Source organism: Zingiber officinale, chromosome 1A (genome assembly GCF_018446385.1).
Source record: "Zingiber officinale cultivar Zhangliang chromosome 1A, Zo_v1.1, whole genome shotgun sequence".
Classification (NCBI taxonomy): Eukaryota; Viridiplantae; Streptophyta; class Magnoliopsida; order Zingiberales; family Zingiberaceae; genus Zingiber; species Zingiber officinale.
In genome coordinates this window covers 133,825,230-133,839,328 of record NC_055987.1, presented here as the reverse complement: position 1 = coordinate 133,839,328, position 14,099 = coordinate 133,825,230, and the positions used below count along the sequence as shown (strand labels likewise).

The window sequence follows — 14,099 nt, the reverse complement described above, 5'->3', positions numbered from 1 at the left end:
GGTAGCTAGCCACCTGTTCACCTTCTCTGGTCGACGACGACCCGTTTTGGAAATCCAAACACTGTTCGTGGCACCTGTTTCCAGATGACAATCAATAATTTTAAATCTGTACAATATTTGAACATGGTTGGAAAGATGTATGCAATTAGCGATGCATTTGACACCTCAATCCCCAGGAATCTTTTTTTGGTTGCTCAGATCATAATATAATTAAGCAAAGAGATCTGCGCAGAGATATCATATAGAATGCGCGATCGAGCCTCACAAAATCTAATTGAATCGGAAAACACTAAACAAATGGGTGGAGGTCACGTCAGACACCAAAGCCAGCCAATGGCTTGCCGGCGCTTCGCCGACCGGGCCAAAACTGCACCATTCTCCTCATTAAATAATTGATGGACAGACGGGAGATGAGATGCATGGAGTTATTGTCCCGTGTGCACATCTTTCTGCACACACTTACACATCTAGCTAGCTAGTGAATTACAAAACATATGCATGTTACCGGCGATTAGTGTTTAATAATTGCTACATCCATACATGCATTAATATTACCCTGAAAAATATATAACATGACTGAAAACACAGCCATCTCCCCGTCTACTTGATTTGACATCCGAAAAGAAAGCCACCAGACTTTGCTTTCCCTTTCTTCTCTCTCAAATTACCCTCTCGGCCTCTCTCTCCTCTTGGCCTGTCTAATCCATTTGGGAGAACCACTTCTGGATCCTTCCGTTCTTCCCCCTCTTCTTCCTCTTCAGTCTCTTGTCAAATTTTTCATAGAATTATGTGGGGGGAAAAGCTGCCGATCTAGCTAGGTGCAATAGTCATTCCTTCTTCTTTCCCTTTCCCGTTGTATCATCATCTAGGATAGATATATCGGTATCGGATATATGGAGGAGCTGTCGCGGCAGTTGGGCGCGTCGTCGCGGCCGGTGGCCGCCGGTGACGATCTACTCTACCTTCCCTCCTCTGCCCCCACGTCGTCATCCGACGCCACCTCCTTCTACGGCCGCGCAGGGGATCATCATCATCATAATAGCCATGTTGACAGTAATAACTACTTCCTCGACGCCGCCTATCTCCTCCGCCCGCAACCGCCGATGTCTCAGGGGGAGATCACGGCCGTGGCAGAGGACGCCGGCGTCAAAGCCAAGATCATGTCGCATCCCCAGTACTCCGCCCTTATTGCCGCCTACATCGACTGCCAGAAGGTTCATCGACCCCCCTCCCCCAATTCACATGATTAATTAATTAATCAATCAATTAATTAAGACTTTAAACACGCCTTACATATATCTGTAGGTGGGAGCGCCGCCAGATGTGGCTGCGCGGCTGTCGGGGTTAGCTCGGGAGCTGGAGTCGCGGCTGAGCTGCCGTCGCAAGGTCTCCGATGACCCGGAGCTCGACCAGTTCATGGCATTCTCTAACCCCAATTAATCTCTCTCTCTCTAACTGAATAAAAAGTTTATTAAGCTAAGAAATGTTGATAGAAATGAAATTAGCATACAGGAAGCGTACTGCGACATACTGGCCAAGTACCGGGACGAGCTAAGTCGGCCGTTACAAGAGGCGACGGAGTTCCTCAAGAGCGTGGAGTCGCAGTTCAACGCGCTCACCAACAACGCCACCACCCCCTCTTCCTCTTCCCGCCTCTTCTCGCCTGGTAATTCCTTCCGTTCATTTATATTTTCCACTGTTCATCTTTTTGTCGGCGAAGCCTTCGGTGTCTCCATAGAAAGGAGAGAGATCCTGTAGTTAACTGCTGTTCCAAGTAATGAAGAGTTATTTATTTATTTATTTTTTAACCTCTCTGCCACTGTGCAGGAGAAGTTTTATAGGCACGTAGATGATATGTCTATCTTCTTCTCCTTTTAGGCAACATGCATTGATGTTGTTTCAGTGATGTGTTGAAGTTATTATATACGGAAACTGGAAACGTTTTTGGGGAAGGAAGAGGCATACCACAAGGTCATCGGCTTCCTCTCTTTCCTTGGATTGCCATTTGTTCACGGGTCGTGTGCATAGAAAGTTGAAGAAGACTCCTATTTTATATATATCAGTGAGCGAAGAACCAGCTGACAAGAGTATAAGGGTCTTCTTTAGGGTTACATCGAGAATCCTCTCTCTCTCTCTCTCTCTCTCTCTCTCTCATGCCTCTTGTATTAGTTTATTAGCAAACCAAGATCCTTTCCTATACTGCTCTATTCTTTACATACCTAGCTTCGGGTTCTAGTAACATGGAAGTTGGAGGAGGGTGCATGCTTTTTCTTAAGTGCAAATTTGTATGTATGCTCTAACAAAAATAACTACATGAACTAATAAAGGTAAACGTGTATGTTTTTACTTAACTAATATTCATCAGTTTAGATGCATTGTTATTTTCTGGATACTATGTCTTAAAGGAAAGCTATGCAGTATTGATTATGGTTCCATTAATATAATGGAGTAATAAGCGAGTTTGGTGTGCATGTCGAACCTATTTTAGATTTAAGAATTTATTTATTTTCCCATCTTTGATCATTGCTTGCAAACAAATGCGCTCTAAATTAAAACGATGTTTGAACCATTTAGTTGTTTGTTGACCATCTTGTCTTAATTAACATTAACTATATATAGAAGAGAAATTAATGTTTTCCATATCATGTGATGATCAGTATTAGATGATAATTAATCTAGTCGTAGCTAAAGTTGTACTGTTTAGCTGACATGCATTAAGATTTTTCTCCTTGTTTCTAAAGTTATGTGAAAGCAATATGTATTCGGTTTTCATTGATGGTTTGGTTAACTAATTTTTGAGAAACTATGAGATATGTGATGATGTTCGTATTGTAATTGTTCAATTAATGTTTAACAATTTCAGTTAGCATTGCGGAAATGATTTCAAATGCATTTGCTGATAGATCATTATTGGTACATATGTGTCTTGATTGCGGCAATGTTTCTAGACATATAGAGGAAGGCTTGTTTGATTGATGGTTTTTATATATGATCACAAAAGCTTTGCATTCCTACTGTCATTACCACCACCATCATCATCAACTTATGTGTTCTTCAAACTGTATCCCTTTTTGTGTGTGCAATGATCCTTACTTTTTTTTATTTGCAGAGAAACACATAGTATACATCCACAAATAAGTCCACCAGTATCTCCATAAGCTTAAGTAAAGCCTCTAGGACATAGTCTGAATTAATATTAACGCAAGGTTATTATTATCCCAGCTTAAGCACAGAATGAATGCAAATGACAAGAAAGAGACATAAGCAATGGAAGAATCCTGCTTTGTTAAGCATTCTTGGACAAGGCAGTTGCATGCCTTACCAGCTTGAGCTATCAGGAACTGAAATAATTGATTTTTCACTCAGTTAACATTATTGTCGAGCATGATTTTTTATTATGAATAATCGTCTGTCCGAAATATGTGCAGATGTTAATTGTTTTCCCATGTGGTTAGTAGTTTCGTTTAAAAAATTCCTCCCCTTTGTTATTTCTCTAATGTGAAAAATCAGATGAAAAAGGTGAAGGCGTCGGATCCTCTGAAGAAGACTTCGATGCGAGCGACGGAGAGACTGATAATCTGGAGATCGACCCACGAGCTGAGGACAAAGAGCTGAAGACCAATCTTCTGAGGAAATATAGTGGTTACTTGAGTAGCCTAAGGCAAGAGCTTTCCAAGAAGAAGAAGAAAGGTAAGCTGCCAAAGGAAGCCCGGCAAAAACTACTCAAGTGGTGGGAGCTGCATTACAAATGGCCATATCCATCGGTACGAGTTCAATCTTTTCTAGCATGCGTGGTTAATTTCCTCACAATATCAATATATAACTTGATTGATTCTTAATCCTCAAAGAAATCAAAATCAAAATTCGCAAATGAAAGGACAATATGTGTAGTCTCTTCTTTACTTATATTGTAATATCACTTTTTGTTTGCAGGACATTTGCGCTCTCTCTTGGGTTTTAGGAATATGAATACTTCTAAATAAGATTATCTAAAACATAGAATAGTGATTACTTCTATAATAAATCTGAATAACATGTTGCAATCACAGTTGGTCTCTTTGTTAAATTGTGCATAAACAAAATGCAGGAAGCTGAGAAGATTGCTCTAGCGGAGTCAACAGGCCTCAATCAGAAGCAAATCAATAACTGGTTTATCAACCAACGGAAGCGGCACTGGAAACCCTCGGAGGACATGCAACTTATGGTGATGAATAGCTTTCATCCACATAATCCTGCTGCCTTGTACATGGAAGGACAGTTCATGGGAGGCGACAACCTTTACCGCCTTGGCCCCTAAATTATTGAAGGTTTTGAGGTTTGCAGTCGATAGAAGCTAAGCATCTCCATGACTAAGCACTGACTTATGATTTAAGAATTCCATGACTACTATGCTGTCGCTTTAATTAACTGCCCTTGGAATTATGATTAGTCCAACATGTATCGTAACTAATAATTTGAAAGTTTTACGATACCACAAAATGTGCTGCGATATATTTCGGGGGAAGCTGCACAGAATTGCTTCTTCTGTTTTAAGTTTTTTCTCTATTCCGACAGTTTTGGAACTCTGTTTTGCAAATAAGGTTCATACTTTATTGTGATTTGTGACTATCGCGTGTACATCATGCACCTTCATAAATTCCTTGGTCTTCCGTGAAAATGGAAGGGAAAAAAATTGCCAATGACACCTAATGTTTGTTTCTCATCAGTTATCTACAGTTTGTTTATTAAACTTCTCATGTTGTTATGTATAGAAACTGCTGTTTGTACAAAGCTGACCTCAATGAGACTTGTAAGTCCATGCAATCAATATTTTCTTTTTAAAAATAATCGTCGTTTTATAAAAGAGAGAAAAAAAAAAAAAAAAAGGGAACAACAGTACAGGCATGCCATCATCGACCAGCTTCGTGGATAATTGGATCAGGAATACATATAGAAATTTTGAATTCTCCATGGTTAATGCAGAGTATATATGTTCAGTAAAGTTCTTCCACAAAACAACAAGAATTGTGATTGATGCCAGAAAAAACAGGTTGTCAACATAGAAAAGTTACAAATTCTCTACGCCAATAATTAGGCTTACTTTTACAATGGCGTGGCAAGAATAACTGATGTCCAGACTGAACCAAAAATAAGTAAAACAGCCTTGATCATTTTGTAAGTTTCTTGGTGAGACACAGCAACCATCTACAGCTCAATCGATACACGAGCACATCGCCTAACTCTCCTGCCACAATAATCGGCGGGATGACCAAAAGTAATATTGGATTGTGTCCTTTAGTGAGAAAATAATTTTCATCTCATACTAACTTGTTGTATGCTTGATTGTCATGCTGAAATAATTGAGCAGCCTCAGGATTTGCAGGGCTTGCAGGGTTTGGGTCAGTGAGAAGTGACTGCGAGGATTAATGAATCAATCCTAGTGTTCAGGGTATCAAAAGTGGATATGTAGTGCAATAAGATAAACATTGACCTGGATCGACATCAAAATGGTACAAACATTGTGGCAAGGTGACCAAGCATCCTGAATGATGTCTATGCATAGAGTCCCATCAATATAAACTGCAAATCGATACATCAAATACTTTGTTATCAGAATGAATAATTAGGCTTGAACAAAAAGAACCCCTAGTATGCGTCTTTATCCTTACAGTTGCCTCACAAAAACAGATGATAATGAAGCAGGTGAAACAAGAGAACAAGTTCAAGAAACCTGTGAAGTAAGTCGTGTGCAAAGACAGGGTAGAACCAAGTGAGGCAACAAAATGGCCCAACTGAAGTAAAGTGCATATGCACATCCGTCCAGTTTCCACTGGAGACTGGATAGGCTACGAAAGGCAGACAAGAAAAATAATAGAATACATGAATAGATGGGCTTTGTTAACAACCAATCTATTTTGTAACAAATGTTAAAATGGCTCATCATTATTCTTTCTTTTTTGTGCAAAATTAAGATAAAAGAATAAATTAAATCAAAGAACATAGTTTTAGTAAATAAGTACAAACCAACAAAATGACTTATGCAAGCAGAATCAAGGAAAACAGTCCTTAAGTAAAAGACTAACCTGCGCCCATAAACTTGCAATAGAACTGCAGAGACTTTTATCAGGCGCGTTAAATTTGATGGTGGTTTAAAAGGTGTGCAATGTAGAATCGAAAAACATCCAAAACATATAGAGCAAAAAAAGTACAGAAACTGCATGCCTAGAAAAACATCTTGATCTTGTTTTCAAGTTTCCATGTCAAAGAATAAGAGAGTACAGGAAAACTATTCTCGAATTAAAATTTCCCTTTCTTTATAAATAGGGCTGTAAACGAGCCGAGCTGAGCCGAGCTTTGGGGTGTTCAAACTTGTTTGATAAGATAACCGAGCCGAGCTGAGCCGAGCTTAAAATGAACCAAGCTTTTGAAATGCGTGTTCAAGCTTGGCTTGGTTTATTTTTTATGAGCTTGAGCTTGTTTGAAGTTTGGCTTGAGCTTGGTTTGTTTAGATGTTATCAAGCTCTCAATTCAAGCTTGGCTTGAGCTTGGTTCAAGCTTGGCTTGAGCTTGGTTTAAGCTTGGTTCGTTTAGATGTTATCAAGCTCTCAATTCAAGCTTGTTTGATTGTTTGAAACTTTTAATTGTTTGATTGATTATTAAGATTTAAGATTGATAATTTAAATTTATTTATTTTATTTTATTTTTTAGCATATTAAAAAGAATTCTATTAATAAATATGGTTCGTGAACATTGTTCATGAACGTTGTTCACGAACATTGTTCACGAACGTTGTTCACGAACGTTAACGAGCTGAACACATATGTGTTCAAGCTTGTTTGTTTAGCTTAACAAGCTGTTCAAGTTTGTTTGTTTAATTAATCTAATGTATATTGAACGAACATAAACAAGCTCTTACCAAGCCGAACACTAAGCTTGTTCACGAACGTTTGGTTCATTTACAGCCCTATTTATAAATAGAGGCCGGTCTATGAATGAGGCTCGTGCTAATAAGATGTTTCCATAAGTATCCTATGCCCATTGGATGTCTATCAAATATCATTCATAAAATTCTGTTGGGCCATCAAAAAAAAAAACAAAAAAATCATCATTTAGGCTTTTTCTCTGATCTGAATAATACATGAGCTCTTCCTTTCAAATCACTCATTGTTCATGAAGAAACAGATTTACAGTCAATTCATATAGGCCATCAGCAATACAACAACTCAGAAGTTTGGGAAATTTTCATTTTAACACCTCCCCTCAAACTATACCTCTTTTTAAAATAGATTCCGGAGTTTCTAAAATCATCAAAAAAATACCTCCATTGTTCTTAATTTCTTGTAATTCCACTCCCGAACCATTAACATCAATACTTCGTAGAAAATTGAAATGGCACGAGCATGGAACACTAAGCCAAGTCATTATTTCATTAGATTAGTCAACAGAGAGTTGATAATCTCTGACATTGTCATGGATAAACCTAGAGCAGACACACATTAGAACAGTTAAAAATGGAAGAGAGGATACATCCTAAGGGAAAGATAATATCAAAGCATCACACAAGACTAGTGATGTGTATAAGTGGGGTGGCAATGACTGAATTTGGAGGTGGTAATAACATGGAATGTAGGTTTATAATGTAGGAGGATTAAGTGACTACAGGTAAAGATGACAATGGGTACCTAATAATTGGATATTCTCAGGTACCACATCTATTTAAGTAGGTTTCAAGGTGGTAATGACATGGAATGTAAGGTCATTAAGAATATAATTATCAAGCCAAGGGAGTAATAGAAATCATTAAGAAGGGAAATGGTCATTTGTTTGGTGACCTCTAGTTCGTTTGACAATGATTGCGCCTAAGAACATCAGGAAGATGTTGCACTCGGTGATACATCATTGAAGGAGGATTCCAAGAATATGATTATCACTCAGTTTTTGCCTATGTCAGAATGGATAATGTTAATATAGATGATTATAAGGGTAAAATGGACAGAATGGAAGGTAGAGTTTCATAATGAGGCTTCAGTGCAACAATGTTGCACAAGGATGTGCTACTGCAATCTATGGTTGCATTTGATGATTGAGATTGGTTCCTTGTGAGGTTGCCTTTACAATTTTGTTAAAAGTGTAAGTTCTTTGGCTCCACCTCTCCCCTTAATATATGGGTGATGGTTGCTTGATAGGTGATTTTAAATTTCTCCATTTAGCAGCTTCAAACTGTACAACATACTTTGAATTTTGTTTCAAATCTACAATGATTTTTTCTTTTAGAAGAATTCTTTTTTATGAAACATGTTTGTTCATGTAGAGTTAATCATCTATTTTATTAACATCAGCTTTCTCTTCAATAACACAGGAGAAAGATATGAGATTAATAAAATCTAAAATTTTAAGAAGGAGAACTTGTGTCAAAGAGACCATGGTGCAAGGTGTCAATGACGATGGACACTAGCCTGGAGTGGACACACTCTAACAGTCTGAAGCTAAGAAAAATGTTGAAACATCTCCCAAAACAAAAAATCAAAATTGCGTTTGTAAAATTAGAATCTGGAGTAGCAGCATTGTGGAAATGGGGTTGAGGGGTTGAGGGGCAGAGGATAGTAATTGTGTACTGAAGAGAAGAGTGATTGATCTGAATTCTATCTAAGGGATAGCAGAAAGGCATAAGAGGATGACAAGTTTGGGAAGGATGAACCTCCAAAAGCCAAACCCGAATGCTTTACTGATTTCTTGATACAAAGGAGATTCATAAGATTATAATGTATAACATCTAAGAGGATGCTTGTTCATAAATAATTTGTGGAGAAAATAAAGTAAATACGATTCCAGAGAAAATAAAGGAAACCATTCTTAATTAAATGACCGGTTGAAAGGATCTTAACTCGTTTTTGTAGGAATGAATCTATATTACTTAGTACAAGAAAGGCATTAGACCTATTATGAATCAAATTTTTGTGCGAGTGAGATAAAACGCGTTAGCAATATTAGCAGGAGAAAGAAGACACAACTATTAACAATCTCAATGACAAACACACACGATTGGAACATTTTGGCAACTTTATAAAAAAAAAAAATCTGGGCCCAGGAATTTACCATTAGGGTGGAAGACTTCAGAAGTAAACCGTACACGGGGTGGTTTAGCGGGATAACTGTCCCCAAATGTCAACCGCAGACCAAAAACACCCCCTAAAAATCTCCAACAACAAATTCAACAGCAAAAGTTGCCGGAAAGCTTCAAGGTTATTTAGCGAATTATATACAAGTTACAAGGATCGGACCTTCCCAAGGCGTTTCATCAGGCCCTAAGATGGTGGCGCTCCACACGAATAAATTTTCGTCAGACGACGGACTTGCGCTGCAACCCTTCGATATCAAATCAATCATCATCGAGATGATAAAAAACACAAGAATAAGTAATAACCACCAAAAACAAAATAGTTGAACATGCTATTAAGCGCTAGAAGGATAAATCCTCATGTAGATTGAAATCAGAAACATTGCAAGACCATAAAAAATTCTTACTTTCACCCCAAAAAAAAACCTATGAAAATCCAGGAAAAACAGAATTTTTAAGGATAAGATGGAAATGGAAGACCTAGGTACCTCCGGAGGCTCATTTCTGATGGCTTTAAGATCGGACATGAGGCGAAGCTGGGCCGACGAGGACGACGAGGAGGCCATCCAAACGAAAACCCCAGGCAGAACCACGATTTCTTAGGAGAAAGCAGAAGCAGCCTCGATCGGTTCCTTGCTTTTTTTCGATCAAAGAGGGCGAACTGAAGGAGAAGCTTCTCGAATCGGAAATCATATATATTCCTTTCTTCGCAAATTGGTTTTTGGACTAGTCGTTTCACGCACGAGCAAGCTGCACCAAACGAGCGGTGCGAGAGGGACCCACGCGAATACATCTCTCCAGTTTCATGCAGGGAACCTTGCGAAAGAGTCCAGCGGAGTGGGAATGTGGGATGAAGGTGGGTCAGCGATCGGGTAAGGGGTCAGCTCAAGTCTTCAAGATAGTGCGTAATTATTTAGACGTTTTTTTACTAAACAGGTAGATGGCTAGGCGAACCAAATGATCTGGCGATAGAGTTGGCCACGTAGGATGAGGAGGTCAGCGAGTGGGTAAAGCGTCAGTTCAAATCTTCAAGATAGTGCGTAATTATTTGGACGCTTGTTTACTAAACAATAGTCAGAAGGAGCACTCGTGTGTCCAACGGCTGCAACGAGCTTTTGCCCCGTTAAGCGTACGCAGTTGGAATATTCAGAGGAAATATTTTTCTAATTATTTTTCCATTTTAAATATCTTTTACGGTGACATAAAGATTAATAGCTCGTCCCAGCGCTAGTCAACCCGTCCGATCAAAACGAAGAGATTTTAAATATCTTTCACGGTAAGATAGGTAAGGGTTAATTTCTATCTAGGTGGATTTTTATAAAAAAATAAAGTAAAACTACTGTAATACCAGACGGTGGACCCTCCCACTCGCGAGTGGTAGCAGCCGTTTTAGTTTTAATTTTAATTTTTTTAGTGAAGGTAGACGTTGTAATTTCTTGAATGGCGATATAACATTTAATTTTTAGTATGTTGATGCAATGTTTGATTTTTAATATATTGGGCAACGGTTATTTTTTCTTTTTATATATATTTTATTTTTTTATTCATTTTTCAATAAAATAATTATTACTTACTCAAAATCTAGAGATAAATGACTTAAAATTCCAGCTATTTTTTTTAGAATTTGTTCCATTCTCTAAATACGGATGAAAATTGGAGAAAATTTTCGATTTTGTCCTAATCTACAACCTCCTCCATTTTTATTTCTCACACAACACCTAAAAAAATTCCAACCTTTTCAATACTCATCATCATATTATCATAATTTTTAAAGTTATTAAAATTTTACGAATAGCGACTCTTGAATTTCGTTTTATACATGTCCCTTAGAATATTGACAGAATAACTAATATTTCATGTAAGTTCCATTTGTAACCCTTCACTTTGTGGATTGAGTAGCGTACATCGAACTATATCTTTCACAATCATCCATATATGTTCATATTGGAAAATAGATTTAAAAGTACTTTTGTATTCTTCGTGAGCCCACACCATCAAATCCTCGTCGCTCCATCCACTTGGTCGATCATTGTACCATTTATTATAGATTCCATTATATCTATTCACGATATTTTTTACCGAAGCCTAATGTGATTTTGCTTTATTCACAGTTCTCTTTTTAGCTCATTTATCTTGATTGATATTATAGTATGTCACCACTCATTTCCAAAAAGACTTACTCTTTTGGGCATTACCAACTATTGAATCTTTTGCTCATGATTATGTAGGCTGATGCAAGGAGTTTATCATCTGTTATTGTTTACACTGTTCGCTTGCTATGATCTCCATCCAATTCGTTGTCTGGCTTAGTTTTGATTGAAAATAATATTGTCAAGCTCTATTTGAGATGAGAATAAAGGAAATTGTGAATCGAGATCTGCATAAGATGTTTCTATACCTTTATCAATGTCGCTTGCATCAATAGTAGTTCTTCTCGATTCATGTGATTGAATTCCTAGTGATTGAGGCACATTAATTATATGAGATGATTGTCACGCCCCGGGGGAGTCCCTGACCGAAGAAATTTCGACAGCACCTCCCCTGTACAGGTGACAATCTGAAACATTTCTACATACACAATATACACCAGCCACAGGCGGCTGGAATATACACACAACCACGCATTTTATATACAGCCTACTCGGCTATACCAAAACCAAAACACAACGGAAAATGACAGAAACCAAATACAAACCAAAATACAAAACTGCTAGCTGGCTAGGCTTACACAAACAACAACCAATACAAAATACCACATAACAACATCAACACTCTAGAAACAAAACCGGAGTACAGAGCTAAACACACTGATACATAAAACAAATAAAACATAACGGAAAACTATAGTCTTCTGATGTGACATGAGAACCGGCAGACAGGATACTCCCAAGCGACCATAACAATCTAGTACCTGAAAAAGATAGTGTCCACGGTGGTGAGTTCAACAACTCAGCAGATACCAGTTGACATGTATAGTAAACTATAACAAATAGTAATAACTATGGAGTACAATCTCCTAAACAAAAGATAGAAGATGCACAATAGAAAAGGCTGAAGAGAACTGTACTCACCAGGGTCTCCTATCAGAATAGACATGTCGTCAGACCGAGAGTATCCTAAATCCTGTATGTATGTCAAACAAATGCATCCATCCAAATGCAACAAACACAAGCAATAAATGCATCATGCATATGATGCCAATGTCATGGTCACCCCTGACGCCAGTCAGCCATATCACACACAATGGTGAGACTGAGTGGGTAGGGTTGTGACAACCGTGCACTCTGACATCACTACCCCTGATCAGTGACCGAGTGGACGGGACCGCTGGACGCCGGCACGCCGCCCACTGGCCACTGCCATTGCCGGACGCCGATGGCCCTCCCCTGTGGTGGGGCGCATGGTGCCGGCGTGCCGCGACGGCTGTGCCTGTGCTGTGCCGCTGTGTGTAGTGCGTGCGCCGGCGCCGGCCTGTGAAGTGTGAAGCGTGTGTGCAGTGTGCGTCTGTGTCACTGTGTGGCTGTGTCGAAGAAGACGAAGTTTTGTTCTGTTTTTTTTTAATTTTTTTTACCAATTTTAATTAAACAATAATAGGTGGGGCCCATTGTTAAATAAATTAAATAAAAAAAAATAAAAAACATTAAACAGGGTTGGTAAAAAGTAAAAGCCCCAAATTGCTTTGCAGAATTGCAGCTGCTGCCTGCTGCTTCACATTTCGCAGACGGCGGTTCAAACCCTAAGTCCCTAACTCCACTTCTTCCTCCTCAGTCCTCAGCTCTTCTCCCACTCCCACTCAAGTTACTCAACTCTCCTCCAAGTTCCAACTCTAACTCTCCAACTCCAAGCCTCCAACCAAGGTTCTAGAGACTAGAGTCCAAGCCCAAGGAGTAAGGACCAAGGTCTCCAGCCTCCAACTCCAACTCGCAGTCTCTCTCAACTCTAACTCTAAGCCTCCAAATCCAAGCTTCAACACCATTTCTTCACAAGGTTAGAACTTAGATTTGCTATGTTTTAAATTTTTTTTATTATTTGATTTTTTTTGAAAATGTACAGTCCATATTACAATTTAGTGAATTTACCATAGTTTAGTTTTCTATTAGATTGGTAGTTTTCCATTATTATTTATTTTATTTTTTTGTAAAATATGCAGAATTACATTTATAGTTTAGACTATTTAGTTTTCCATGAGTATTCTATATTTCTATTAAATTGGCAATGGTACTGTGGTCTATGGTAGTTTATTAAAGTTTTAGTTCAACATATATTTTTCCATTACATTTGTAGTTGTTCATTACATAATTTATTTTTAGTTATTTATTTGTGTAGGATATGGAGAGATTTTTTAAACGAACTCGTAGTTCCGGCTCTAGCTCCTCTAATGAGCCGAATGTTATTGAACAAGTAGAAAATCAATCCCGTGTAGAATTGAATTTGGATGATATTGTTAGTGATCCGGGATTACGAAAATCAATTGAAGAATTTGATATTACTATTCGAGATCAAGCTCGAAGAGAGTATGCGCTCCGAGGGTCTTGTCAACCAAATGGTCATGTGTATCCGAAAACAACTTTTGGTAATCAAGAAAGAAGTTTTCAAGGAACTTGGTATAAAAAATATACATGGCTAGAGTATAGCATATCAAAAGATGCTGCATTTTGTTTTTGGTGTTATCTCTTCAAACCTTTAAATAAAGAAAATGTAGATAATGCCTTTATAAAAGATGGATACAACAATTGGAAAAGGGCATTAGAAAGATTCAATCGTCATATGGGGACTGTGAATAGTTGTCACAATGAAACTAGAATACAATTTGAGGCTTTTCAAGATCAAAGGCATAGTGTGGGGAATATTTTACGAGTACATAGTCGCGATATGGAAATTGATTATCGGACTCGTTTAACAGCAATGTTGGATGTGACACGCTTTCTATTGAAGCAAGGGTTGCCCTTTCGTGGACACGATGAGTCAACTAGTTCTTCAAATAGAGGTAATTTTCTTGAGT

At 38.2% G+C, this 14,099-nt stretch overlaps 2 protein-coding genes across 5 annotated transcripts; one reads left to right on the top strand and one right to left on the bottom strand.

Annotated features, from left to right (window-relative positions):
* Positions 1 to 668: 668 nt before the first annotated feature.
* On the top strand, positions 669 to 4,608 carry LOC122034186 (homeobox protein knotted-1-like 12). Of its 2 annotated transcripts, none has more exons than XM_042593327.1 (5): positions 669 to 1,214; positions 1,306 to 1,419; positions 1,513 to 1,666; positions 3,520 to 3,764; positions 4,088 to 4,608. In XM_042593327.1, the coding sequence occupies exons 1-5, from the start codon at positions 894 to 896 to the stop codon at positions 4,295 to 4,297; spliced, it is 1,044 nt and encodes a 347-aa protein (XP_042449261.1). In that variant the 5' UTR covers positions 669 to 893; the 3' UTR covers positions 4,298 to 4,608. The 2 variants fall into 2 exon arrangements, with proteins under 2 accessions (XP_042449261.1, XP_042449255.1); XM_042593321.1 differs by having other exon boundaries at positions 670 to 1,214; positions 3,511 to 3,764.
* A 320-nt stretch (positions 4,609 to 4,928) lies between these two features.
* LOC122034174 (ubiquitin-conjugating enzyme E2 2-like) lies at positions 4,929 to 9,905 on the bottom strand. Of its 3 annotated transcripts, none has more exons than XM_042593297.1 (6): positions 9,586 to 9,905; positions 9,261 to 9,337; positions 9,076 to 9,168; positions 5,471 to 5,559; positions 5,308 to 5,393; positions 4,929 to 5,224 (listed from the first exon to the last, which is right to left on the bottom strand). In XM_042593297.1, exons 1-6 carry the CDS (start codon positions 9,888 to 9,890, stop codon positions 5,185 to 5,187), a joined length of 690 nt encoding a protein of 229 aa, XP_042449231.1. In that variant the 5' UTR covers positions 9,891 to 9,905; the 3' UTR covers positions 4,929 to 5,184. The 3 variants fall into 3 exon arrangements, 2 of the variants coding, with proteins under 2 accessions (XP_042449231.1, XP_042449246.1); XM_042593312.1 differs by having other exon boundaries at positions 9,261 to 9,345; positions 9,586 to 9,843; XR_006126640.1 differs by lacking the exon at positions 4,929 to 5,224 and adding an exon at positions 5,711 to 5,825 and having other exon boundaries at positions 5,340 to 5,393.
* Positions 9,906 to 14,099: the final 4,194 nt, after the last annotated feature.

Coding starts and splice junctions, on each gene's coding strand:
- LOC122034174 (XM_042593297.1), bottom strand. CDS start 9,890: ATGTATTCGCGTGGGTCCCTCTCGCACCGCTCGTTTGGTGCAGCTTGC. Junction 9,338..9,585: donor TCAGAAATGAGCCTCCGGAG/GTACCTAGGTCT, acceptor GAAGGGTTGCAG/CGCAAGTCCGTCGTCTGACG. Junction 9,169..9,260: donor TGATGAAACGCCTTGGGAAG/GTCCGATCCTTG, acceptor GGAGATTTTTAG/GGGGTGTTTTTGGTCTGCGG.
- LOC122034186 (XM_042593321.1), top strand. CDS start 894: ATGGAGGAGCTGTCGCGGCAGTTGGGCGCGTCGTCGCGGCCGGTGGCC. Junction 1,215..1,305: donor CCTACATCGACTGCCAGAAG/GTTCATCGACCC, acceptor ATATATCTGTAG/GTGGGAGCGCCGCCAGATGT. Junction 3,765..4,087: donor ACAAATGGCCATATCCATCG/GTACGAGTTCAA, acceptor AACAAAATGCAG/GAAGCTGAGAAGATTGCTCT.